This window comes from Fibroporia radiculosa (genome assembly GCF_000313525.1).
Source record: "Fibroporia radiculosa TFFH 294 genomic supercontigs, scaffold508, whole genome shotgun sequence".
Lineage (NCBI taxonomy): Eukaryota > Fungi > Basidiomycota > Agaricomycetes > Polyporales > Fibroporiaceae > Fibroporia > Fibroporia radiculosa.
Window position 1 is genome coordinate 17236 of NW_012133215.1, and position 23386 is coordinate 40621.

Here is a 23386-nt window from a genome sequence, read left to right on the forward strand (position 1 = left end):
GGCACAAGGAGATGAACGTAAAATCATAGACATGAGCATGACGTGAAAAGTCGTCAGAACCTTCCAGCTAGGAATGGGCGGCAGATACACACTAGACCATAAAAGATAGCATCGACGGGGGGAGCCTACTTGCCCAGCTTGCTTGGAGAGTCGAAGATGCCCTTCAGCTTTCCGAAGATGCTACTCCGCTTCTTGCGATGCGTCCCACCTAACGTTTCCGACTTCGTGCCCTCCTTTCCTGGATCTGCGCCGAACTCGGTAGTGGATGTGTGCACGCTACTGCTTGAGCGCCGCGAGCGCACAGAAAGGGACGGGAAGCGCATCCGCTTCTCCTTGGCTGGTGGTGTACTGGGCAGGGTCGCCTTGGACGTGGTGCCGTTCGTGTGCGCACTCGAGCCGTTCACAGCAGGAGTTTCGGGCGCAGACGCAGACGCGGTCGTCACAGGCGCAGACGAACCGTTTGCGATAGGCTTTTCTGGGATGGGAGCAGCGGCAGTGTCGGATGTCGAAGGCAGTTCAGCTGGCGAGCCGTTTGCAGGAGCAGCATCGACCGCACTGTTCGAGACGACAACCGGGTCTAGCACCACAGACTCGACAGGCTCCTCCTCTGACGCCGCCGTCGTCCCAACGACGCTCGTCTCCGTCTCACTAGGCTTCGAAACAGTGGCAGGGCTTGACGCTCTCCCCCCTATGCCGTTCATACCTGCAGGCACATGCGTAGACGGCTCGCTAATTACATCGCTATTTTCTTGTTGGGCAACACCTTGTCGGGTGTTGGTGACACCGGGGGCAACAACGGGTACCTCCGGCAGAAGTGGGAGAACGTGGATAGGCACGTTCGGGGCGAGATGGGGCGCGGCGACCTCCTCTGGAGGGAGTACTGCCTCTTCAGAAAGTGTCACAGGCTCGAGTTCTGGTGGGCTCGGCTCGCTCTTCGCTTCTGGCTTGGGTGTCGCAGCCGGATCAGCCTCAGCTGATGATGGATCGGGGGGAGCTGGAGCAACGACTGGCAAAGAAGTCTCTTCTGGAGATTGTGTAGGCGCTTGCGGTGCTTGTGATGTCGTCTCAGGCGCGATCGCTCCAACCATTGCAACAGCAGCACCCCCTGCCGCAGTACCAGCCGCGGCTACTGCCCCCCGAATCGTGCTAGCCTCTACCTTCGTCTCCTCCTGGGATGGACAATTAGGCGAAGTATAGATATTGTTCAAGTTGCCATTGCTGTCAAACTCAGTAGGCTGACCGTCGGCTGTGGTCCAGCGGCCATCGACGATGAACTTGTAGGCAATTTTTTGCCCCCAGGGCACGCGTGCTGTGCCCTCGAAGCCGGATGACGTCTTCGCGAGATAAACCGAGCCTGACCACTGCGACGCAGATACGTTAGACAGTGCCCAAAAGCTGCGAGTGGAGTGGTACGTACGCCGTCGAAGGCTCCCGTCACAACAACGTGGGAGGCGTTTGAGTGAGGCCTTGCGGAGACTAGGTGTAAACTTCGCGTTGGGAAGCCCGAGTATTCAACTCACCATCTGAACTGGACTTCATGTAGATCTGTCATGGCGCCGTTAAGTTCCTAAACTTGAAATGTCGTTCAAGAGGTCCTCAACCCCGTGCGAGGCCGCGGGGGCGCGAAGAATTAAGTAGGTCTAATGAAATGGGCTGACTGATAGCCGACAGTCGGATTACGCCGATGTCACTGCATGAGAGCGGATCCGTTAAGCGCGCTGCCGGTCACAAGAGGAAGAGTGGCTGCTCACCGTTGATGGCGTTGACGGGGAGGCAAAGGACGATGGCGGGGGAGTGGGAGGAATGCGGACGGGAGGGTTATATAGGAGGAGAAGCGAGGAGACTGATGGCGCTTGAGGCCGCGTGCATTGAGCTTCTGTGCACGAGTAGTCCAGGCTCTTCCCTTCTTTCTACGCGCTCGCCTGCTCCCTCCTGCCGATGTCGACCATTCGGTCTCCTCGGCATCAGTCCGTCGCCGCGATGGACCTCGTTCTTGAGGAAGAACTCGACGAGGCTGACCCCCTTAGGCACCTGCGCGCTGCGGACGACATCGGCCCCGATATTTCTGACATTGTCCCCGCCCAACCCCCATCTATCATCAACCAAACCATCGAGCTCTCATTTGCTACCACTACTAGTGCCGATGTCCACTGTGCAGACTCGACAGAGCATGTTGTGATCAAACTTGCTGTGGACGCGTCGCCCGGATGTGGGGGGATCGCTTGGCCGGCAGGTGAGGTATGTTTCTTACCAGCCATCTATGTGCGCTACCGTACTCACATAAGAAACGCGATATCCTTGCTCTCGCCAGGTCCTTTCGCAGTATATTGCGCGAAGGGGCTCTCTTCAAGGCAAAACTGTCCTTGAACTTGGTAGTGGGACGGGGCTTGTTGGACTGGTCGCGGGAATACTGGGTGCGAGCGTGTGGATCACCGACCAAGAGTGCGTGAATGTCACTTTTGACTTCATCATCTATCTTGTAATCACTTCATTGTCAACCATTCTCATTTTGACTGCGTCCCGCCATGCTGATAGCATTCTCTAGACAGCTTCTCGACATTATGTCGCGTAATGTGTCTATGAATGACCTTGATCCTTCTGTGCATGTCGCGGAGCTCAACTGGTCAGCATCCCCACCCCTTGATATTCTCTTATCAGTATAATCTGGAATGATGATTGACTAACTCTGTTCGTAGGATAGGGGTGACCCCATCCCCCGAGACATAATCTCAGTCGCCTCGCGACTGGATCTCATACTACTAGCGGATTGCGTCTATTTCGAGCCTGCATTCCCTCTTCTCGTACGGACATTGGCAGACCTCGTCCCAATTCGTGGATCGCATGCAGAGGTGCTGTTTTGCTACAAGAAACGGCGTAAGGTCAGACTAGACCGTCCATCTATCACCCCCTCGCACTGACCATTATGAAAACACAGGCTGATAAGCGATTTTTTACGCTACTCAAGAAGGAATTTACATGGTTAGAGGTACGCGCCTTTTTTTGCATTTGCCTGCACTCTTATGAGCCATTTCGTCGGCCCGGCCTTAGGTTGCAGATGACCCAGATCACGATATTTATTCTCGAGATGCGATTACCCTCCTTCGATTGTTGCGTAGGTAACGCGAAGCTCTGAGGAGAGCTGTTCGAATGTTCAGAAGTGTACAAGTGGTCCGTCTCGCATAGCTTGGTGGCAATCTCCGTCTCATCCCTCTGATCTGTAGACTAGTATGATTAAGTAGCCAATCATACATGAAGCTGCATTCCCAATGTGCTGATCCTGGCGCTAGCTAAGCCTAAATTTGCTGCAGATCCTTGGTGGACTAGGGCCCCCAGATCAACGTGCTCATAATGTCTCTAATCGGATTATCCTTATCTTTTTTGGTGTTAGCGCGTGAGGAAGCCATGATTCTCCGCGATGCCGGCCATGAAGCAATGATATCGCGCGGTCTAAAGGTAAGTATATTTGATGTCCAGTTGATTCTCAGTTCCCAGTGCGATCTGAAATGATTGGTACGAGTATCCACACCGACCAGGGATTGCCTTCGATTGTGCAACTAGAGTACTGTTGAGATAACCATGACGAACAAGCGCATACACAAATTCATATCTCAAATGCATTCTGATTAGATGCATGCTGTACGGCTGCTAAATACGGCCATTTATTAGCCGAACATGGCAAGTTCCGTAGCCACTAGTCGCGCCACCCGCTGGCGGACACCAACTATTCTAGTCATGTTTCGGTCCATCTAGTCCGTCTTCATTCGGACTTGACTTGCAATATACACTCGCCGTTATGGACACAAATGTAGTCCATGATCAAAAGAAACCAGATGAGAAAGAGAACATTCGTATAGCTCCCGATACATTTGATGGTGGACAGACTTTCGGGTCTGTGTGTGTACGCGCTAGTCGATGAAAAGAAGGCCATCGTATACCTCGATCAGAAGGGTGCGGGTACGTATTCTTACCAATTCGTGAAGAAGAGTCACTGGCAGTGTTATTAGTTGACCCATCCGATCTTCTTTCCAGAGCAAAAGAAGGTGAAGGACGAACCAGTTGAAGATGCACTTGACATGGCTCCGCCCACAGCTATTCAATCAACGGACGGTGATGCTCGAGCACTTACAAATAAATGGAAGAATGTGAGTGTGCCCCGTTTTTGCAAAATTTTCCTGTAACCTCATGCATGATTCTATGGTGCAGCCTATCGTCGAAACTAAGAAAGATTTGCAATTCATTATGAGTTTGTGACTGATGGTCTCCAAGCCGTCGGACTTGAGCTTGAGTCCTACCCCATTGCTATCGATGAGAAACTACGGACTGCCCTTTTCAATCACCACCCTATACTCTAATGTGCATTGTCTATGACTTCAACCCGCATGCTCCGCTGACTCTTGATGATCCTATACTGTATTTCTCTAGCCATGCCGCTAACAGTAGGACGAACGGTATCATGCGAGTTTTCGTCCGAGTCAAACAGCCCTGCACTCTGGGGTTACACTGTGGGTGAACACAAGATATATCCGTCTAAATCGTTAACTACAAAAGATTTTTCTGATCAATCTGCTCGGGTATGTACGTTTTGATATACCTGTCCAGATCTCTTACTTCACGTCAGTGCGTCGAACCTGGTCCCAACATATGTCGATTCACAATTGGGGCACCCAAATTTGTGCAAGAGTATACCTACGACGGGAGCTGAAGCGTGGACCTACACTAGAAGAAGTGGAGGAGCTTTGCGATGACGAGGCACGCCTAAAAGCTATCCGGGATGCCAAACGGACTTGACAGAAATCAGCGCAGCATATGAATGTAGTCAAGAGGTACATTGTAAATCTTGTTCACGGGGTAACGATTATTGCCAGTGAATGCAGATTATTGATATTTGGTGTATGAAATGCGCTGGCTATGATGTCGAATTTCAGCGTATACAAGCTGACAACGCGCACCGCCTCATACCACCAATGCAAAGGAAGCAAAAGCCCAAGGCATTGAAACAAAATGGATCGATCGGCTGTAAAACCCAAGCAGGAACGGGAGACCACAAAACGGGGCTCAAAACGCGAGCGGTCCCCAATTGTAGAAAGCGAGGAGTCTTCCGACGGCTTCCCGGTGGAGGTGATTGAGGTGGAGGACGAGGATACAGGTGTTAATGATGATGATGATTTGGCAGAGTTGACTCGGACAATCCCCTCGTGTCTATAGGGCACAAGGGACTCGCTTGTGTCCTTGGCAAGCCAGCGGTCGCGTGAAGGCGTTCCGAGTCTGACGGCTGGAAATTCTCATTTATGTCGTTTTGGTAAATATCTTCGCATTTGCAGGGGGAAAAAAACACGCTCAGACCCTGTGTACATATTTCCACGGACGCATGAGAGTCACACGGGCCGTTGCACAGGCTCAAATTCTAAAGAGCTGCAGCTCGTCTCCGGAGTCCGAAAGATTCGGGTCAGTGCCATGTGGCAATCACGTGCGCAAAGGACAACGAGAGAAGTCGGAAATTGTACTCATTGTTTCCAGCGGTCTACTTGTATACAGCATGGCGGTTAGTGTCCCAGTATTCCTTGCGCGTTCGTGTCTAAGCATTCCCCTAGACTCGATGCACTGCTGCTCTGCGCGCACTCTCCAGAACACGCTATGTAGCGCGGTATGTGAGCTACCAGCACCACCCTGCTCAGTCCTGACGAGCGTGTCACATAGTTCGAACGCTCTCGCTAGCTCGTCAAGATGCCTTGCTACCGCCGCCGCAGAGGCTCCCGCTGCGTCTCCATCCCCGCCACCACCTTCACCCTCTGTCGCTGCTGATCCCAAACTGAACAAGATCGTTGACGACATTTCTGGGCTGACCCTGCTGCAGGCGGCGGATTTAGTGACGCTCTTGAAGGTGAGGCGGAGGATCGTATGTGTACTGGAAGCTTTCGACTCACCACTACAATAGTCGCGATTGAACATTCAAGAGATTGCGATGCCCGCCGCTGCGCCAGCGCCCGTGGCAAATGCTGACGGTGCAGCGGAGGAAGCCGTTGAGGTTCGTGGCCGGTGAAATATTTTGCTTTGTATCATGGTGACACTTGACTGTCATGCAACCTTAGGAGAAGCCTAAGGAGAAGACCATCTTCACAGTCAAGCTCGAGTCATTCGACGCCGCAGCAAAACCCAAAATCATTCGGGAAGTGAAGGCCATGGTGCCAAACTTGACGCTTATCGAGGTATGTTGTATTCATCTACATATCATTCGCATTAGTGCTCAAGATGCTCTGTCTCTAGGCAAAGAAGTTCGTGGAGTCGCTACCACAAACACTCAAAGAGAACTTGTCGAAGGAAGATGCCGGAAAGTTGCAAAAGACCTTCATGGACCTCGGTGCCGTTGTCAAGCTCGAGTAAACATAGATGGCATATTTACTACCTCACTAATATCCATGTCTCCAAGTGATGCTTTCGACTCGTGTGTTGTTCACAAAATAAGTTCATTGTCCTTTGTTGGTCAACATAAGTAGTACACAGATGCTCGATGGCGCGGACAAGGAGAGTGCTCGTAGATATTCAGAAACAAGGAAACGAGGAGCGAGAACGATAGGACGCGCTATGCGAGAAAGAGAACTGGCACCTCAATCTTCCGACAGATACCGGTATTCGAAACGGAAATCACTCTTCTTGCGTTGACACCATGAGCCTTCCCAATCGAAGTAGACGTATACTCCTTGCTCATACTCTTCCGTGATCGCCTGGGGCTCTGAGTGGCGCTGGAACCATGTCAGATACTTGACATGGAATCGCCACGACTGCCTCTTCAATTCCTTCGCTGCAAGGTATCTACATGGTGCCACTGAGCACCCTAGTCCTTTGAAAACAATAATGTACTCACTGCTGATACGTGCCTGGCAGGAAGTAGAATACATAGAACAGTGTCTCGACATCTAGCTGCGAGAAGATTCCCGCCGTATTGAGCACTGGATTTGGTGACTGCGGATAATACGACGGCGTTTGAATGGGGTTGCGCGGCACGTAGTACTTGGGCCTGCCGATAATGTCAGCGATGCTCCTCCGATACCATTCACCACTCACTTCTCTGTATCCTGTGGTTGAGGCATACTCGAATAGCTTCCCTGCAACACTTTGTGTACCTGGTCGAGGTTCGACATACGATGCGGGGCTGCAATGTAATATAAGGCATTGGCTTCCTTTATCGCATCATGGCAGACACGCACCCTTTTGTTTCACATTTTCGAACGACACCACCAGATCCGACAACGAGCCGGGGAAAGCGTTTGGCCTGGGCTGTTGTTGCTGCGTCTGTGGTGGCATCTGCGAAGGCGCCGTCGATGTCGGTCTTTGTACACTTGCACTTTGTTGCGGCGCCTCTCCCAGTGGAAGTGCGTGTTGCTGCTCGGTTGTAGCCGCTGTATGAACCTTGACACCCGGAGGGTATTGCGGCATCTGTTGTTGGGCTTGCTGCTGCGATAGTGGTGGCAATGGCGATGAGCCACTCGACGTGGCGTTGGGCGTGATCGCGGCCGAAGTGCTCGCGAATGCCTGCGCTTGTTGAGGCAAAGGTGAGAGCCCTGACATCGTTGTTTGTTGGTGCTGTGCTAGAACAGCTGCGCCGTTCCCATTTGGATGTGGTGGCTGTTGCAGGTCCATGGCAGCTGTTTGCTGCACAAAAATTGAACTATATTCAAGACAAAGGAGTATAGAACGTACCGTCATACTCAGCGCTTGCAGAGCTGTCGGCGATGATATGGAAGCTACGAAATCTCAGATATGTACATGCGGAAATATTGCAACTACTGTACCTTTCCGCAGCACACGTTGTGGTGACGATGTTGCCGCAGGTATTGCTTCTGATAGTGCTGGTGAATCACGCACAGAGTAGCTATCCGCCTGTTGTGCAGAAACCGAGGCCGAAGAAAGCATGGGGCTCGTGACTGAAGGGTGTGTCAGACTTGGTGAAGATGTTATGGCAGAAATTTGATCTGGAGCCAACGATGGTGTTGCTATCGTCGTTGATATTGATGGCGCCGTAGGCGCTGTAGGTTGACTTGACGAGGCGGCTGAGGGTGTCTGCGGTGGCTGTGACGCGGATTGTTGTGTCGTTGGTGATGGTGCGACTCCGGCGGCTGCGGCAACAGCATACCGTACGGGAAGTACTGGCTGTCGTGGCTGTGTAGATAATCCTGCTTTCAGTATGCTCGACATGGGTTGCTGTACAAAATTTGGATTTGGTGGTGGTTTCGGTGCTGACGAAGAGCTTAGAACAATATATGTACCACGAGAAGACGAAAAAAACCGTACTATCGCCAACTATTGAAGGCTCTATACGTCGTTAGTTAACGTGTAGAAACAACCATGGGGGACGTGCTTACTGCGCAATTGTAGTGGGACACCAGGTTTCTTCATCACAGGACTTCCATCTCGTTTGTGACTGCTCGCAACACTCTCTTCATCGTGTTTCTTTGACGGTGTTCGTGGTGGGAGATCTGAAAGAGCTCCCCAAGAAGTGAGAATGGCCCCCATCAAGTCACACAGATACACATACCTTCACTCGCATCGTCTGATTCGTCGCTATCATCGTCGTTTGCCAAACCGAATTTTTCTTCCTCTTCGTCGAGATTCAGTTCATCGTATATACCTTCATCCTCGTCGAAGTCTTCGTCCTACTCCAGGGTGTCCAGAAGCGTTCCAGTAGCATGAGAATCACGACAGAACGAACCGTGTTGCTTTCCACAAAGTACTGGACATCATCTTTCAAACCAGTCACCCTTTCTGTTGCCATTGAGCCATTGTCCAACAGCCGTAAGATGATTTCCAGCCGACTGATATGCCATTTCCGGCGCTCGTTCAAATGTTCAAGCGCTTCCAGTCGTTCTGCTGCCGCCCCCGCCTTGCTCTTTTTCTTTCCACCACCTTGCAGCGTCTCAACCTCCGCTTCCGCCTGTTCAACTTGCAGTAGCAAATCTTCGACCTGATTCTGTACCCATTGTGTAATTTCAAGTTTCTCCTGGGCTTTGGGATCGAGCTTGGCAGACTGAATAAGACCTTCTTTGGAGAAAGCCTTTGTCTTCATCTCTTTCTCGCATGCTTTAAACTTCTCCATTTGCTAGAAGACATGATTTCGATGTACAGGGCACGATGGCGTATGGCAACAAAGTAAACAGTCAGCATCACCTCATGGTCCACACACGACGCTTCCCACACGTGCGATCCTGGTAGAATATGGCAGGACATGCGGAAGCAAACGCACATATAGTAGTACTCACCGTCTCAATCAATCTTCGGTTCTCGAGAAGGGCAGTCTTGTCTTTAATATCATTACTCGCCACCCAGGTCTTGATTTGGTCTCGAAGACGCTGCAGCTTCTTGATCTGCGTCTTCAGGTCGGTCTCAAGCTTCTCCTTCTGTGTCTGGTTGGTAGATGCTTGCATCTTGTCGTATATGCTCTCGAAGAGCTCGACACCCTCCGAGACCTTCTTGAGCGTGCGGTCAATTTCGGCTGTATATGGCCATCCCTGAGTTAGACCCACCGGATTGGGACAACAAGGCCACGACACAGTGCTTACTTTGCAGCTTTCTGGCCGCCATGGTGAGCAGCGACGGTGAATGAGATCACACAGGGGAATAAGCTAGGACAGAATGCAACGCTCTGGAGTCTGATGCGGCGAAGGGAATTTGTGACCGTCCTAATGGTCACACTCACGCGCACGTGACTACGAAAAGTGACGAACGCGATCGAACATCCGAGTCATTGTTTGTGGCCCTTGGGCACTGGCAACATTTCAGTCGCGATGCGGTCAAGGTGCAATTGAGATGCGACTTCAAACCGACGTTACCTGGTACAGTGTTTCAAAAGATGACTGTCACGGTTGTCAGAGATCAATACTCCCGTAATCTCGTGCACAACAGCTTATGCCACCATATCCTGGGTCCGCGGCCGTCACAGCGGCAGAACTGGCCCACTCGGTTTGGTCACTCTGGTCGCTTGGGTCTCGCTCAGGACAGCGCAACCAAGTGGAATGGTAATAGGAGCACTTGCAGCTCCACAACATGTCAAAAGTGTTATAGAACTATGGCCCATCCGGGACATGCACGGAACGGTGCTGCCAGTGTCAATGGGACTGCAATAGCTGTGGTGCTTTCCAATCAACCAGTGCATGGACTCAATTGCCCAGTCCCGATGAGACAAGCCTGGAGATGCGGCAATTCGCGGCAGTCACTATAGTAGATGGTTTCATGGTGGCGTGGGCTTGCTGCCAGCGTGCAACGTCGTTTTTTCTGGTAGATTAAGTGTATTAGTAAATTGCGTCAACGGGCTTTGTGCGGCGATCCAGATAGCTGTCTTATGAGCAGTGCACGCAGCAAGGACAAGTTAGTCAAGCGGCATTTTTTATTGTTCTGTTTTCCGATCCGGCGGGTTAGATCCAAATCATTGCGTCAACGCGCGTGAATTCCTGCCTATTTAGGATGTGTCTTAGCCACCAAACATGTGGGAAATCCAACCAATGCCTCTTATGTCTCGTAGATAATACCGCCATACACGCGATCCTCGTTTTTCACTTCTCTCTTCCTTTACGCCCCGTCACGCCCCTTCGCACTTCTGTGTTTCCCAATGATGAAATCGCTGCGGAAATCCCTGAATGCTCATAAAGACAGCTCGTCGCACATTTCTACACCGCTGCCGTCTCTCTCGAAGCCCACCAGTGCTATTTTGCCGCCGAAGCGAGTTATCAAGGCATTGCATTCGTATAAAGCAAATGCACCTCAAGAACTCTCATTCGAGAAGGGGGATTTTTTCCACGTCTTGAGTGATGGCCGCAGCAATGGTGACTGGTATGAGGCCCACAATCCGATTACCGGTGCTCGCGGTCTCGTCCCGTGCCATATGTTCGAAGAATTTCAGAAGGGAACATCTACGTGAGTCTTGTCATTCTTTTGTCCTAGCGGAATGGAGTTCGATACCCAATTCTTTTGTAGACCCCGCATGTCTCCTGCGATAAGTCACAGGCCGCTGTCTGCAGCATCCAAACTTCCAGCCTACTATGCTGTTGTCCTCCATGACTTCGTCGCAGAGCGTATGGACGAATTAGAAGCCAAAGCCGGGGATTATATAACCGTTGTTGCCCAGTCCAACAAGGAATGGTTTGTCGCTAAGCCTATCTCTCGCCTTGGGAGGCCTGGTCTCATCCCAGTCACATTCGTCGAGGTTCACGATCCAGTAACAAATCAACCCATCGCGGATATAATGGGACTTATCGAAAGCGGTGCACTACCTAGAGTGGAGGAGTGGAAGCGTGCCGTGATGAGCTACAAAGCGAATAGCATCGCGCTTGGCGTCTTGGAGGATTCTCTGGCTGCCAATATCGCTAGGTCTCCATCGACAGCGACAAAAGCGGACGTTCCTCCCGTTGTGGAAGACGCAGCTCTCACCTCTTCTCCTCAACCGCAGTATGCAGACTCGACGACAGGATATGTCTCACATCCCCCTTCCCCCAAGCAATTGCAGGACGGCATTCTCTTGTCCGCTGATGTCACTTCGTTCCATTTCGAGACGGACGAATACTGGTTTCGCGTTCACGCATTGTATCAGCCATACAATCCATCCCCTTCGTCTTCGCTGCCTCCAGCCAAGTCACTGGTGCTTTTCAGATCTTACAATGACTTCTACGACTTTCAGATTGCCCTTCTCGACGCATTCCCCACAGAAGCTGGCCGTTCGGACAGCAAGGCACGTATTCTACCTTATATGCCCGGTCCCACAGAAAAGGTCAGCAATGAGCTCATGCAAGCGAGGTGTGGAGAGCTAGACGAATATATACATAAACTCTGCGAGTTGCAACAATACGCGCGTTACATTTTGGAGAATAGGCTTGTCCGAGACTTCGTCGCTCTTCGACCTGGCGATGCGGAGGTCGAAGTTCAGCCGTGTACGACAGAGGTCGAAGCCCTATCTCAGTCTTCTTATGCAAATCATGACGCATATGCACACGATGAAGTGAGTCCTGGACATGCCACGGAACGGCTTTCTCAGCCTCAGGTTTTGGAAGGCGTAAATGGGCACGCCAGCGATGGATCTGACTACGGTGAGGGTGCGGCAGTGCTTGTCGACGAGCAGGACTCGTATAGCCATGCCTCAAACACTCAACGTGCCTCACACTCTACTCCCGAACCGAGCTACAATACAACTCAGCCTCTGCGGCCCCGATCACGAAACAACGGCCATAGTCGTGTGCAGAGCAGTACATCTATCTACAGCCGCTCACCTCAAGCTTCTAGTAGCACACTGCAAAGCGAACAATATGCGAGCAGCCATTCACGTTCATCCATCGCCTCATCTCAGAATATGTCAAGGGTCTCCCAGACGGGTTCTGTTTCTACCTCTCGAACATCTGCATCTGGGCGTTCACGCTCACAATCTAATGCTACCTACAATCCACCAATCTCCGCCACCAATCCCCAGGTAGCATTCAACAAGATCAAGATTTACGATCCGTTGGCGGAGGAGATTTATGCTATTCGAGCTCATCCAAAAGCCACGTTCGGCCAATTGTTGGAAAAGGCCAGTCAGAGAGTCGGGCGACCTATAAAGACACTGCAGTCACGCAGTCCAGAAACGAGCGAGTTCGTCAATATGCAGGACGATGACGACTTAAAAACGTGGCTGGAGGACGAGAACCGGCACAACATGCTGTACGCAGTGGGTTGACTTTCGACATCTGTCAGATTGTAGTGGATGTATCTTCTCGATTTTAACCTATTTTATTATCTTGCTAGCTTCGATGAACTGTTGTATGTTTGTTCTATTCCTCTCACCAGCATGAATGACACTTATTTTTAGCTCTGCATTCACCTTCTTTACCTTGGTGTAGGTTCTGCATTCGTTGTATTCCATAGCATACAGAATTCGTTTTGAAATGTACTTTGCGTTGTCGGGGTTCGAGCAGTGACAGTCTGATGTGGATGTCCGTACATACTAGCTTGCGAAGCAAATTATCATTCATTCAGAATATCGACGCGCATCTGAGTTTGCGGACTGCAACGAGGTTTAGCCGAGCCGTCATATTTTGTACCCGTGGCCGGGTATCCAGCGTCTGTTCTGCCTGAATTGAGTCGCTGCTCGTCTCCACGCCGTGACCACCTTTGCCATGCCTCGTTGCAATCGCTCATAATTCGACACGATTGGTCCTGGCAGCATGTTTTGACTTCATTTTTACCCTCACGCTATTCATGAACCTCCGCCGCGCAGCGAGATTGAAGGTTAAGAAACATGACTGAGCCAGCCAGTACTACTGCTTCTCTGGAGGCAATGATCAGCGGCACTCTCAATATCAACGACGCACGCCATCATAACGATTCAGAGCACGCTGTTAACGAACCCGCCCCACCTGGCTCGCCGGTGGAATCCCATACCCGCGAAGACGAGCAGGCTCTCGAATGGCATGAAGTCATCGAGCTGCAGGCGTTCAGCGAGCGGAAGGCATGGATTGAAGAGAAGATCAAAGTAATTGCGCTCTCTTCACACTGTACGTGCCGTGCGCTGAACAGGGGTTCTGCAATAGTTCCTGGAGAGACTCCCTCCCATTGAGGTGTTTGTCGGTCTCGATGCAGTACGCTCGTCCGCCGAAGAAGTACCAGACCTCCCTACACGTGCGGAATTGGATGCATGGCTCGCAGAACATGACAGGATAGAGAAGGAAACTGAAATTTTTGACTCTGGGGAGCTCAAGAAGCTGAAGAAATTCACCAAAGGTGAGTCTCCCTCGCATGAAACCCGTCACATGAGATATAAACTTGGCCCTTCATGTCCGTGAAGCTGCTACGCAGCGCAACCTGTCTCCGGAAGACACAGACCTGATCGAACTGACTTTGACGACGATCTACGAGTTGGACAAACTATTACATCTGCTTAGAGATAGGTCAGATAATCTGGATCTTCTGGGCATCCGGTTAACATGGGAGGAACGACGATGTGCTGCGTGGGCTGAGCTACGCAGCGTCTTAGCTGATATCCGACAGTTCCTCACTACACGTGCACGATGGGCACCAGCGATCTACGATGGAGTTCCTGCCGTAGATGAGGAGCAGATCTCTGAGCCTGGGCTCAAACGACGCAACTCAGTAGTTTCGATCGCTTCCATGGCTTCCGATTCGTCTGCCCTTTCCACTCCCGGGTTCTCTAGGAGCAGTCGTTTCAAGCTTGCTGAACAGCTTTCGAGGGACGCCGCCCAGTTCGCTAGTCGTGTATCCTCTCTCAGGCATTCCAAAATTTCGAGTGCGGGGAAGATTTTAGACAAGCTTATCGACCATAGTCGAAGACCTGTCCCGGACGAACTACTGGATGAACAAGATAAACTAGAGAACAAGGGTATAAACGAGCTGGAGGACATCGGTAAATTCATTATGAGCGTCGTCATGCAGTGGAAAAAGTACATGTCTTTCAAACCTTTCGCATATTGTCTTTTCTGACGACGTCACAGGGCCGATGAGATCTATGTCGAGACGATGAAGGATAAAGCTGATACCCAGACGCTAGCAGAAGAGATCGAGTTAGCCAGATACAGTCATCCCTCCTCGCGACAAGACGTCGCGTTTATGTCGCGTGCAAACGCTCTCAGTAAACGCTTGCTGATGCGGGACAACCCTGGATCAGCGACTAGTGCATTTCCCCGTCCTCAGCATCCTCTCTTTTCAGACCAGTCTACTTCCAATGATGCCATTGCCCGTTTGCTCGCCTTCGAAATAGCTACTGCTATCGACTACATGAGAAAGGCCGATTCTGGCGCTAAGGAGTACCATGCAACCTTCGAGGCCGTGAGGCGTGTAGAAAAGTGTTGCAAGACTGCATCTAAGCTATCTACCCAACTTGATTCCATTATTCAGCAACTCGAGATTGGCGTTGTAACAGAAGGTGACGATGGGACACCACCTGATCTTTCCTCGGATGCGTGTCTCGACAATGCTCGACATGTTATATTCCTTACGGCCTTGCCGTCGGTACTGCAAGAGCTGGAGAAAGTCGATGCAGAAACAGTTGCACTCCTTCCCACTGCACAAGCAGCGCTACTTCATTTAGATCGTCCTGGCGTGGATTCGCAGTTCAAGATTGACTGTACTAGGGTTATCGAACGACTGGCAGAGTCGCAATCGACAGCAAAACGGGTACGAGAGGCGACCGTCGCTCGTGCCTCAACACTGACTACGATTCGGCAAGTCTGGACAGCGATGAGTCGGCTATTCAGCGAGCTGGAATCTATACGTGACGAGGTTGCTGATGCCACAGAGAGACAAATGTGGCGACAGCAAATTCGTCCATATGAGGCACCTCCAACACCCGAAAGTCCATCTATCACCTTACCTCCCCTTACCGTATCACTTATCATGGTTGATGCTAAACTCAATGATATCCAAGCCCGATTGCATCAGACAATTTTTCTCCCTATCTCTTCAACATCGCCTTCCTTAGGGGATCGGCTCAAGGTTGTTCTCGGAGAGTGCGCTGATGGGCTGTCAACTTACACGGCTCAGACTCGTCAGCTTGCGCAATTATGGGACGCTGTTCAAAGCCAGGCGGCTACTATGGGTAGCATAAGAGACGAAGTTTACGGTCTACAAGTTCAAACAGAAGAACTCAAGATTCGTTTTGACAAGGGCGTTCAGGATGTTTTGTCCGGGACCCTTTCGGGCGACGAACTTCTGTTGACTGAAGGGGCCCTGTCCGGCGACTTGAAGCGTCTGCAAGATTCGACTCGAAACTTTTCACAAGACATAGCCCATCGGATCTCTTTTGTCGGTCAAGCTCATCTACCTCAGGCACGTGGGACGACTTCAGGTAGAAAACGGTCATTGTCAAGTAGTTTTAGTGTGGAAATCTTGCGGGAAGCAATCGCATTCGATGCACCTGTTGATCCTATGCTGCTTGACCAGGTGGTACGCGCTGATTGTAATTCTTATTGCATGATGCTAGCGGGAGCAGTCAAGTCTCTTGAACAGAAGGCCGATCACTTCCAATTGGCAAAAACCGCTAAAGCCGTCGACAATGCAGTGGCTTCTCTGCTGGACAACATCTGTCGTGTTGTCACGGCTGTGGCATTTGTTCAAGGTTCACTGAATGACACTAATTCACGGCACACATTGGACGACCTGGACAAATTCTCCAACGATGTTCAGCATCTACTGCAAGCAAATGATACGGAGATTGCACGGTCTCTTTCTCCGATCCGTGGTCTCATTCATCGACTGAGGTCGATAGCAAGCGGTTCAGAATCTGTACCAGACGGGATCATACCACCTCGTCTTCGAGCCTTTGACCAAGCTGAGAGCCAATATCACGTTTGGAAAGAAGGCGTGATTGCTCTTCAGCAGCATATCAGCCATTCACAGCAAGCTGAGCATGCCCGCCTGGCCAAGGAGGCTCGGTTAATGGAAGAAAAAGAGCATCTTGCAGCAGAAGCGCGCGCTAGGGTCGCGAGAGAGCAGGCTGAAGAAGACCTACGTGCAAAGGCCGAAGAGGAGCGATTGGAGAGGGAACGGTTAGAGGCAAAAGAACGCGCAGAACTCGAAACGAGGGAGAAAGAAGATCGTGATCGCGCTGAGGCCGATGCACAAGCAACTGCCGAACGTGAAGCGCGGGAGAAAGAGGAGCGGCAGCGCCTTGAGGCCGATGCACGAGCTGCAGCTGAGCGTGAACGGGTAGAAGAGGAGAGACAAAGAACTGAACTCGAGGAGAGAAAGAGGGCAAAACGCAAAGCGGAAGAGAAGCTTGAGGCGGAATGGCTGCGAACAGGATCAGGAGACCTATCTGCAGTGTATGAGGAGACTGAGCTGGACATTTCGGTGGCCTCATCGTCCCGAGTAACTCAAGTCGAGGATGGTGCGTGCGTGCCTAGTTTATTGACGAACAAGTGCTCAGAGTGTCCTGGTAGATATGTTTGGTTTTCGACTGGCTCCATCGTCCATACGACACCCTATGAATCAACAAGGGAGCGATATTCAAGTTCGTATCTTGGAACTGCGAAAGCGTCTTCGATCTATTCACATTAATGAGGTTGCGAGACCTACTCCTCGATCGGATCTCCCACTTCCAAGCGATGATGTGCGGAAGCGAATGGAAGCAGATTTGTCTGCCGTTATCTCTGAGGCGGACAGCCTTCCTTCGAGCTTCCCAGACAAACCCCTGATCGAAGTGGAGATTCGATCGCTACGCAGCGAGCTCCAAGCCTCGATTGAACTCATGCAGAATGTTCATAATCTGGCTGATTTCTCCGTTTCTCTGCGTCAATGTGATGATGCTCTTAGCGACCTTCTAGAGCACGTTGATAGCTATCCCTCACCACCTCTTAGTGCTTTGGCTGCACCACATGTCAGCGACGCGTCCCTGACTCCAGAAGAACAGTTGTCCGCGCGCCTGACATTCACTAGGAATGTCATCGGGACAATGGCATCGCGTTATTATATCGTTGCGGACGATCCGAGGACCACGCCCGAACGTGAACGTATCACGCAAACATGGAGTGAGTTAGAGGCCATGGGTATGGATCGCGTCAATGGTGCCAAGTCTAGGCCAGGTAGTGTCATGAGTTCCGGTAGAAGTAGTAGAGCATCAGTGTCTAGCTCACAAGCCTCGGCAAAAAGGAAGAAGGCTGCAGGCTACTCAAAGCTTTCGGTTGGGTCTGCAGATGGTCGTTTCCTTGCGCCTCCCGCTTTGAACGCTAGGCGTTCGGCCTCTGGTTCGTCTGTCGGTCATACTAGGACACCTAGCAAAGCTTCTATAGCCTCTTCCGGTCGGTCTGTCTCCGGTCCAATGTCTTCTTCCACCACATTGCATGGTTCCACATTCTCATCCCGCCAGCGGACCAGTAGTGTATCATCGACCACATCCGTGAAATCACCTCTTCGGCAACCACATCTCACTCCATCCCGTCCGCGAGCGCAGACAGGTCATGCATTGCACACGCCTTTGCACACGCCGCGAACCGCTTCCCCTGCCCTGTCGGATGCCTCTTCAATATCTATTTCTCGCTCAAACTTATCCCAGTCGTCTACTAACCGCTCATCTTGGGCGCGTGCGCCACGACAGTCGTTTCCTACCATCACTAAATCGCCACCACGCACTAGACCTGGTCCCTCTGTGAGGAAGCCTTATATTGCGAATCCGAAGAACAAGTTGGATGTCGCAGTTGGTGATGTTGTCAATAAGTTACCCGTGAACATCAATGTTGAACATGTGGCGGATACGTGGAAGGATCAGAGCGGCAAATATTGGATAGGAGACCAAGATCCTAAGTTATGTTTTTGCCGTATTCTACGTTCACAAACCGTCATGGTACGCGTTGGAGGAGGTTGGTCAGAACTTTCAAAGTAAGCTCACTGGTTGACGTCTTCGAGCAATTGCTGACTTCATTGACGGCAGATTTATCAAAGACCATTTTGCTGACTCTTTTCGGATACTCCCAGATTCTCCAAGGCTAGGCTCACGCGAAGAAAAATGGATTAGTTCCGCCACGCTTTCCCAAGCGGCCGAAAGCCTGTCTTTGAATCCTCCTAGGACGCCTGAGCCAAAAAGCCCATATATCCCTTCTTTTGCTTTATCGACTCCTAATGGTACAAGTCCAAAATCTATCAAGACCGCCTCATCGCCTGGCTCTCCTCTCACACCCTTGCAGTTTCTCAGGCGAGTGGATCGGGAATCCCCACGCCCTGAAACACCATCAAGAGTATCACGACCCGGCATAACTGCTATGCTCAGCACTCCGGCACGGCAGCCTATTTGGAGACCTTAGAAAACTATAAAGTTTGTGATCTTTGTTGTACATGCTGTGTTGTTATATTGCTTTGTATCGCAGACGATATTTATTCTAGGAGAACATTTATTGCGTTTCTACTTTGGTATATCAGTTCTACTATACACACACAGAGAATGATGTAATACCTTGCCTGTGGGACATCTTTAGAATGGACGTTTGGTAACTGGACTTTGTCACTGTTGCCAGTTCCAAATGACTTGAAGGGGAGATTCGGTTCAAAGCAAAGGTAAGGCTAGTCTCATGTGAAAAAAGAGGAGGTACTTATTCATATATGTGACATACTTGTAGGCAGGCTGGAATCACAGATTGAATTCAATCACCCCTACAATTTGCAAGTGTTGAACAAACACTCTGCAATCATCTATGAGCATAACTTGGAGAGGCACTTCAGGCAACCAGGACAGCTTGATACTTGCGTGAATGTAAGCGTGTTTTATGCCTCGGAACCTGCAGTGTTGTTTTTCCTTTTTTTCCACCGTGACATGAGGAACAAGCGCCACAGCCAAGTGCAGAGTGCGATTTCTCTCAGGGAGGAGATGACGTGCACGTAGATCAACGAGCCCAGGCGGGGTTTCCAACCTTCAGATATTCAGATTACTGCGTTCCTCTCAGCTCAATCATGCAATCCACTCTCACTCAAGATTCTGCTTCTGTCGGTCGACGTATACGCACCCTTTCGACCACATTGGAGAACATGAGTTGGGCTTGTGACACGAGCCACAAAATCGCCCTATGATGCCCCACCTTTTCTTCGTCATTTCATTACTCTGCTCACCTGTGGCGGCAAGTACGATGCGGATGCTAAGAAAGTACTTGCCGCCACTGGAACACGAAGTGACCTCGAGGTGCGTCATAAACCACTGGATATATATATATATACTCGTACGCTAAACGTGCGACTTTGTCAGTACTGACAGTGCAAGTAGTCTGAAAGACTATCTCAGGGATGTTTGGGCCGCTTTGGAAACATTTGATCCCTATGCCTCGAACGCGGACGACAAGTTTCGCGATCTCTGCCTATTTATCATTCGGCGATCCTATGGCAAACTGCAATCCCGTATTCGTTTACCCCAGAGGATCTGGAAAGCAAGACTCTCTGATGCTATCCTCCAATGGTCACCGTCTACTATGGACACAGTACAACCTCGATGGGTCGAAGCCTCTTCCTTCTTGCTGGATTCTCCTCTCAAACCTCCATTTGATATCTTCCCCATCCCGTCTTGTGGCACAACTGATACCGGTTTGGAATGGGAGTTTTCCAGCGTCACACTGAAGACCTGGGCTTGGTATCTCGCCGCTCTTTTGCGACGGCTGGAAGTTGCAGTTGAACACTTGTCTGTCGCGCGTGGAAAGGGGGATACGGCGGAGACTGCCGCGTTGGAAAGAACATTACATGCCCATTGCTACGATTTGTGCGGTTATGTGTTGTGGAAGCAGGGTATAGTAAAGCGTCTTCTCGTCAACTCTTCCTTGGGAGACACGCTTGAAGAATATATAAGACGCAAGAAAGGTGAGTTATGAACATACGTGCGACCGTCTGCTTGCTGACGGTGCGAAGCTGAAGCCGCTAGTGCGGATGGTGAAAGAAAAACGTCAGGGGGAGACGACGAGTCACAAGAAATGCGGCCCTTTGCCAATGAGAATATGGGACAATTGGTTTTTAGGCACCTGAAGTTGGTTGTGGCATCGCACGCAGCGGCAATGCACCTCTTCTCTCGGCGGTCGGTCGATCTTTTGCGCGGGCAGCTTCGCGTCAGTGTGGTGAGGTCCCTGCATGCGAGTCGGATATCGAGCCGAAACAAGTCATCATCGATGAATTTGTTCGTCGTTGGCCTACTGCAGACCTTTACGTGCCTATCCTAAAGACACAATGTCCTGATGCATTTTCGGGCACCATTCACGCTGAAGCTACGCTCATAGGCTTGATGCTGCTCGAACGCACTGGTGATCTTGCTGCACTGAACGAGCATTTTCCAGCAAGTGGGTTTAAATTTAGCATGGCTCAACACTGATTTTGACTATCATTTCAGACTGCAACTGAAAGTCACATTGCTGTCAACAAGAAGTGTTGCTGGTGTTGTACTCGACTGGCTGAGATCCTACTCAAGCGCTATCATATGACGTGCAATGTTCCTGGCTCGCATGGGCTGGTTTTTGCTTGGAGCCCTCCAGTTGATGGATTAGAACTCCCAGTTCTGCTCGATTCGGAAGGGTGCCTATGGGACGAGCTATTCCGTGCAGTTCAAGCCCATGACAACTTTGTTCCTACTCATTCCCGTCATTCATCTGCGTCGAGCTCCGTAGTGGACGTCGAATTCAAACAGACGCATGATGTAGTGCTTGATGATGTGTAACAGCGATCGTTGCGAGACGCTGTTCTGTTTAGATCCACCGGTCGTGTTGGAAAAGATGAACATTGTTGCCATTTGTACGACATGCACCACCATCAGCTTGTGGGGGCCCCACGGGTCCCCACAAGCTGATGGTGGTGCATGTCTTCCACGTGACCGCGGCGCGACGCGTCGGTGGACTTGGCTCCATGAGTCTGCTTGTGGTGGTCCCAGAACGTGTGTGGTGGTCTCAGAACGGATCCTTTCGAACTTCAAACTCGTGCCTCGCTTGTGTTCATTCTCGACGACTAAAATAAGCAATCGCTATACAATGGATAATCTCAAATGCAACAGGCTAACGTGCAGAAGAGCGTTGACGGAGAAGGCGGTTGTAGTAAGTTATCTTCGGCTGTTAAACCGTTTGAATATGAAAGATATTCTGGTAGACCACTTGTGCGTTACTCATTTTCCAGGCGTTCCGTGACTGATCTCGTTGCCATTCGGGATTGTCTAGGCTCTCATATATTCTGTGGTGAGGCTTATCCCTTTAAGAGCCGCTGCGCGTCCTTTTTTAAAAACAATTATCACTCTACCTACAGTTGACTGCGCGAATGAACTCTTCAATGCCTCAAGACTATGTCCAGGTAAGAAGAATCCCGATGTCTTGGTTAATAATGTTCCAGCGTTACACAGCTTGCGAAACATCATTAACGGAGCCGTGAGTGCTCACAGCCTTTTTGAAACTCTCATTTAAAGATATAATCATATACAGTGACGATGTTGTCGTATGTCGAGAGATTTACCTTCGTGTGCACGATGTTCAATGCACGACAGGTGTGTTCGCTGCATCCGTCCAACGACTATAAAACTGTACGTCGATGCGCATATATGCATCGTTTGCGCGTGTTGATGGTGTAATTCAAGTCAGTACTATCTGGATTGAACCCAACCATCGTTCTGGAAATTTGTAGCAGGTGCGAGGCTGCTATGTAGCTCACCAGTGTTGTATTCGTATTGGTGAACCCTCTTCAGAGCAATGTCTTTTTGGCAGTATCAGATTCATCAAGAACAGTGACTATCTCGATTGAATCTACGACCGCTGTGCAGCCTAATTTACTGGACAGTACCTTCCAACATGCACTCTATCGCAATGTCAACGAGAAAAATGCCCAGCTACAAAAGCAGCTAGAAAACGTAATCAGAGAAGGTTGAGTAAGCTGAGGCCATTACGAGTAGCGCACTGTTGATCGGTTGATCTCTGAAGCGAACGGAGAAATCAGTTTGCTCAATAACAAATTCGCAGGTAAAATCATTCTCAAATTACATTCATTATTCTTGCAGGATACTTTTGACAGAAATGGAGCGGGACTTGGAACTAGAGCGCCGTAAATCTGCAGGACTGCAGGACTCGCTCAAGGAGCGCGACAAGGAGTACCAGAAACTCAAGGTATGTCAAAACATCAGAGATCCTTGTCTCCATCAAATGATTGGCCCATCCGACACTAGACACAATATGACAAAATCAAAAGGAAAGCTTTGCTAGCACCGAACCTCGTCGGCAGTGGCGAAGGTGCAATTCCGTTATCAGGGAACGAGAACCCTCATGGAGAAAGACCCATCTTCAACGAGCAGTCTAATAAGCTGAAATCCGGTATGGCGTTCGGCGCGACCGTAGGCGGAGCGGTGAATGTAGGGGCTGTTGTAGGAGACATGGAGGCGCACGGGGTCTGTATCTGTCTACACCTAGCCGACTTCAAATCCCTTTTCACAGCACGTATCAGATCCAACGTACCCCAATCGTAAACCGCACTGCGATGCAGCCCGGAACCTCATGGCGCCAACCTGCGTCTGCGCAGCCCCGCCACAACCCCCAGCGCCAGCCCTTCAACACCGGCGTCGAGCGGTCCTTCAGATCGCACACGACGCAGTCCGACCGGACGGATAGCGTTGGAGAAGTGGAAAATCTCATAGGAGCCGCCAATGTTCGACAGTCGGCTCGACCCGCGAATAATAATGCATGGCCTGCCCAAGCCCGCATGGGCAGACCCCAACAACGAGGTGAGACCCCCTACCCTCGTGTCACACCGAACGCTTTCAGCTGTCAATATGCATAGTTTTCGCACCGCCGACGCCCAGACGCAACGGCGGTGGCTTCAGACCCGCTCTGACCTCAGGCTGAACCGGCCTCCGATCCATTACGCGATGAATAGAGACGCTATAATTGTAGTATGTATCCGTATTCTGTACGTCAGCTTGAAATGTAAT

At 50.7% G+C, this 23386-nt stretch overlaps 8 protein-coding genes across 8 annotated transcripts; 6 read left to right on the forward strand and 2 right to left on the reverse strand.

The window, feature by feature from the left end:
* Window positions 1-125: 125 nt before the first annotated feature.
* Window positions 126-1552, reverse strand: FIBRA_01179 (uncharacterized protein; the record flags this gene model as incomplete). The annotated part of the gene is made up of 3 exons (XM_012323057.1): window positions 126-1361; window positions 1418-1466; window positions 1521-1552. The coding sequence occupies 3 exons, from the start codon at window positions 1550-1552 to the stop codon at window positions 126-128; spliced, it is 1317 nt and encodes a 438-aa protein (XP_012178447.1).
* Window positions 1553-1938: 386 nt separating this feature from the next.
* On the forward strand, window positions 1939-4251 carry FIBRA_01180 (uncharacterized protein; the record flags this gene model as incomplete). The annotated part of the gene is made up of 8 exons (XM_012323058.1): window positions 1939-2238; window positions 2312-2442; window positions 2546-2657; window positions 2697-2879; window positions 2936-2986; window positions 3855-3954; window positions 4030-4142; window positions 4204-4251. The coding sequence occupies 8 exons, from the start codon at window positions 1939-1941 to the stop codon at window positions 4249-4251; spliced, it is 1038 nt and encodes a 345-aa protein (XP_012178448.1).
* A 750-nt stretch (window positions 4252-5001) lies between these two features.
* FIBRA_01181 (uncharacterized protein) lies at window positions 5002-6381 on the forward strand (the record flags this gene model as incomplete). The annotated part of the gene is made up of 7 exons (XM_012323059.1): window positions 5002-5195; window positions 5518-5542; window positions 5592-5644; window positions 5698-5881; window positions 5936-6025; window positions 6090-6206; window positions 6265-6381. The coding sequence occupies 7 exons, from the start codon at window positions 5002-5004 to the stop codon at window positions 6379-6381; spliced, it is 780 nt and encodes a 259-aa protein (XP_012178449.1).
* A 224-nt stretch (window positions 6382-6605) lies between these two features.
* FIBRA_01182 (uncharacterized protein) lies at window positions 6606-9576 on the reverse strand (the record flags this gene model as incomplete). Its single annotated transcript, XM_012323060.1, has 12 exons — window positions 6606-6810; window positions 6863-7015; window positions 7063-7150; window positions 7206-7650; window positions 7699-7742; window positions 7791-8234; window positions 8290-8310; window positions 8361-8474; window positions 8534-8651; window positions 8708-9094; window positions 9255-9487; window positions 9555-9576. 12 exons carry the CDS (start codon window positions 9574-9576, stop codon window positions 6606-6608), a joined length of 2274 nt encoding a protein of 757 aa, XP_012178450.1.
* A 1027-nt stretch (window positions 9577-10603) lies between these two features.
* Window positions 10604-12694, forward strand: FIBRA_01183 (uncharacterized protein; the record flags this gene model as incomplete). Its single annotated transcript, XM_012323061.1, has 2 exons — window positions 10604-10905; window positions 10966-12694. The coding sequence occupies 2 exons, from the start codon at window positions 10604-10606 to the stop codon at window positions 12692-12694; spliced, it is 2031 nt and encodes a 676-aa protein (XP_012178451.1).
* Window positions 12695-13255: 561 nt separating this feature from the next.
* Window positions 13256-18767, forward strand: FIBRA_01184 (uncharacterized protein; the record flags this gene model as incomplete). The annotated part of the gene is made up of 6 exons (XM_012323062.1): window positions 13256-13489; window positions 13548-13737; window positions 13802-14414; window positions 14466-16858; window positions 16911-18345; window positions 18398-18767. The coding sequence occupies 6 exons, from the start codon at window positions 13256-13258 to the stop codon at window positions 18765-18767; spliced, it is 5235 nt and encodes a 1744-aa protein (XP_012178452.1).
* Window positions 18768-19526: 759 nt separating this feature from the next.
* On the forward strand, window positions 19527-21145 carry FIBRA_01185 (uncharacterized protein; the record flags this gene model as incomplete). The annotated part of the gene is made up of 4 exons (XM_012323063.1): window positions 19527-19636; window positions 19700-20301; window positions 20350-20543; window positions 20822-21145. 4 exons carry the CDS (start codon window positions 19527-19529, stop codon window positions 21143-21145), a joined length of 1230 nt encoding a protein of 409 aa, XP_012178453.1.
* A 1333-nt stretch (window positions 21146-22478) lies between these two features.
* FIBRA_01186 (uncharacterized protein) lies at window positions 22479-23235 on the forward strand (the record flags this gene model as incomplete). Its single annotated transcript, XM_012323064.1, has 3 exons — window positions 22479-22568; window positions 22628-22846; window positions 22903-23235. 3 exons carry the CDS (start codon window positions 22479-22481, stop codon window positions 23233-23235), a joined length of 642 nt encoding a protein of 213 aa, XP_012178454.1.
* Window positions 23236-23386: the final 151 nt, after the last annotated feature.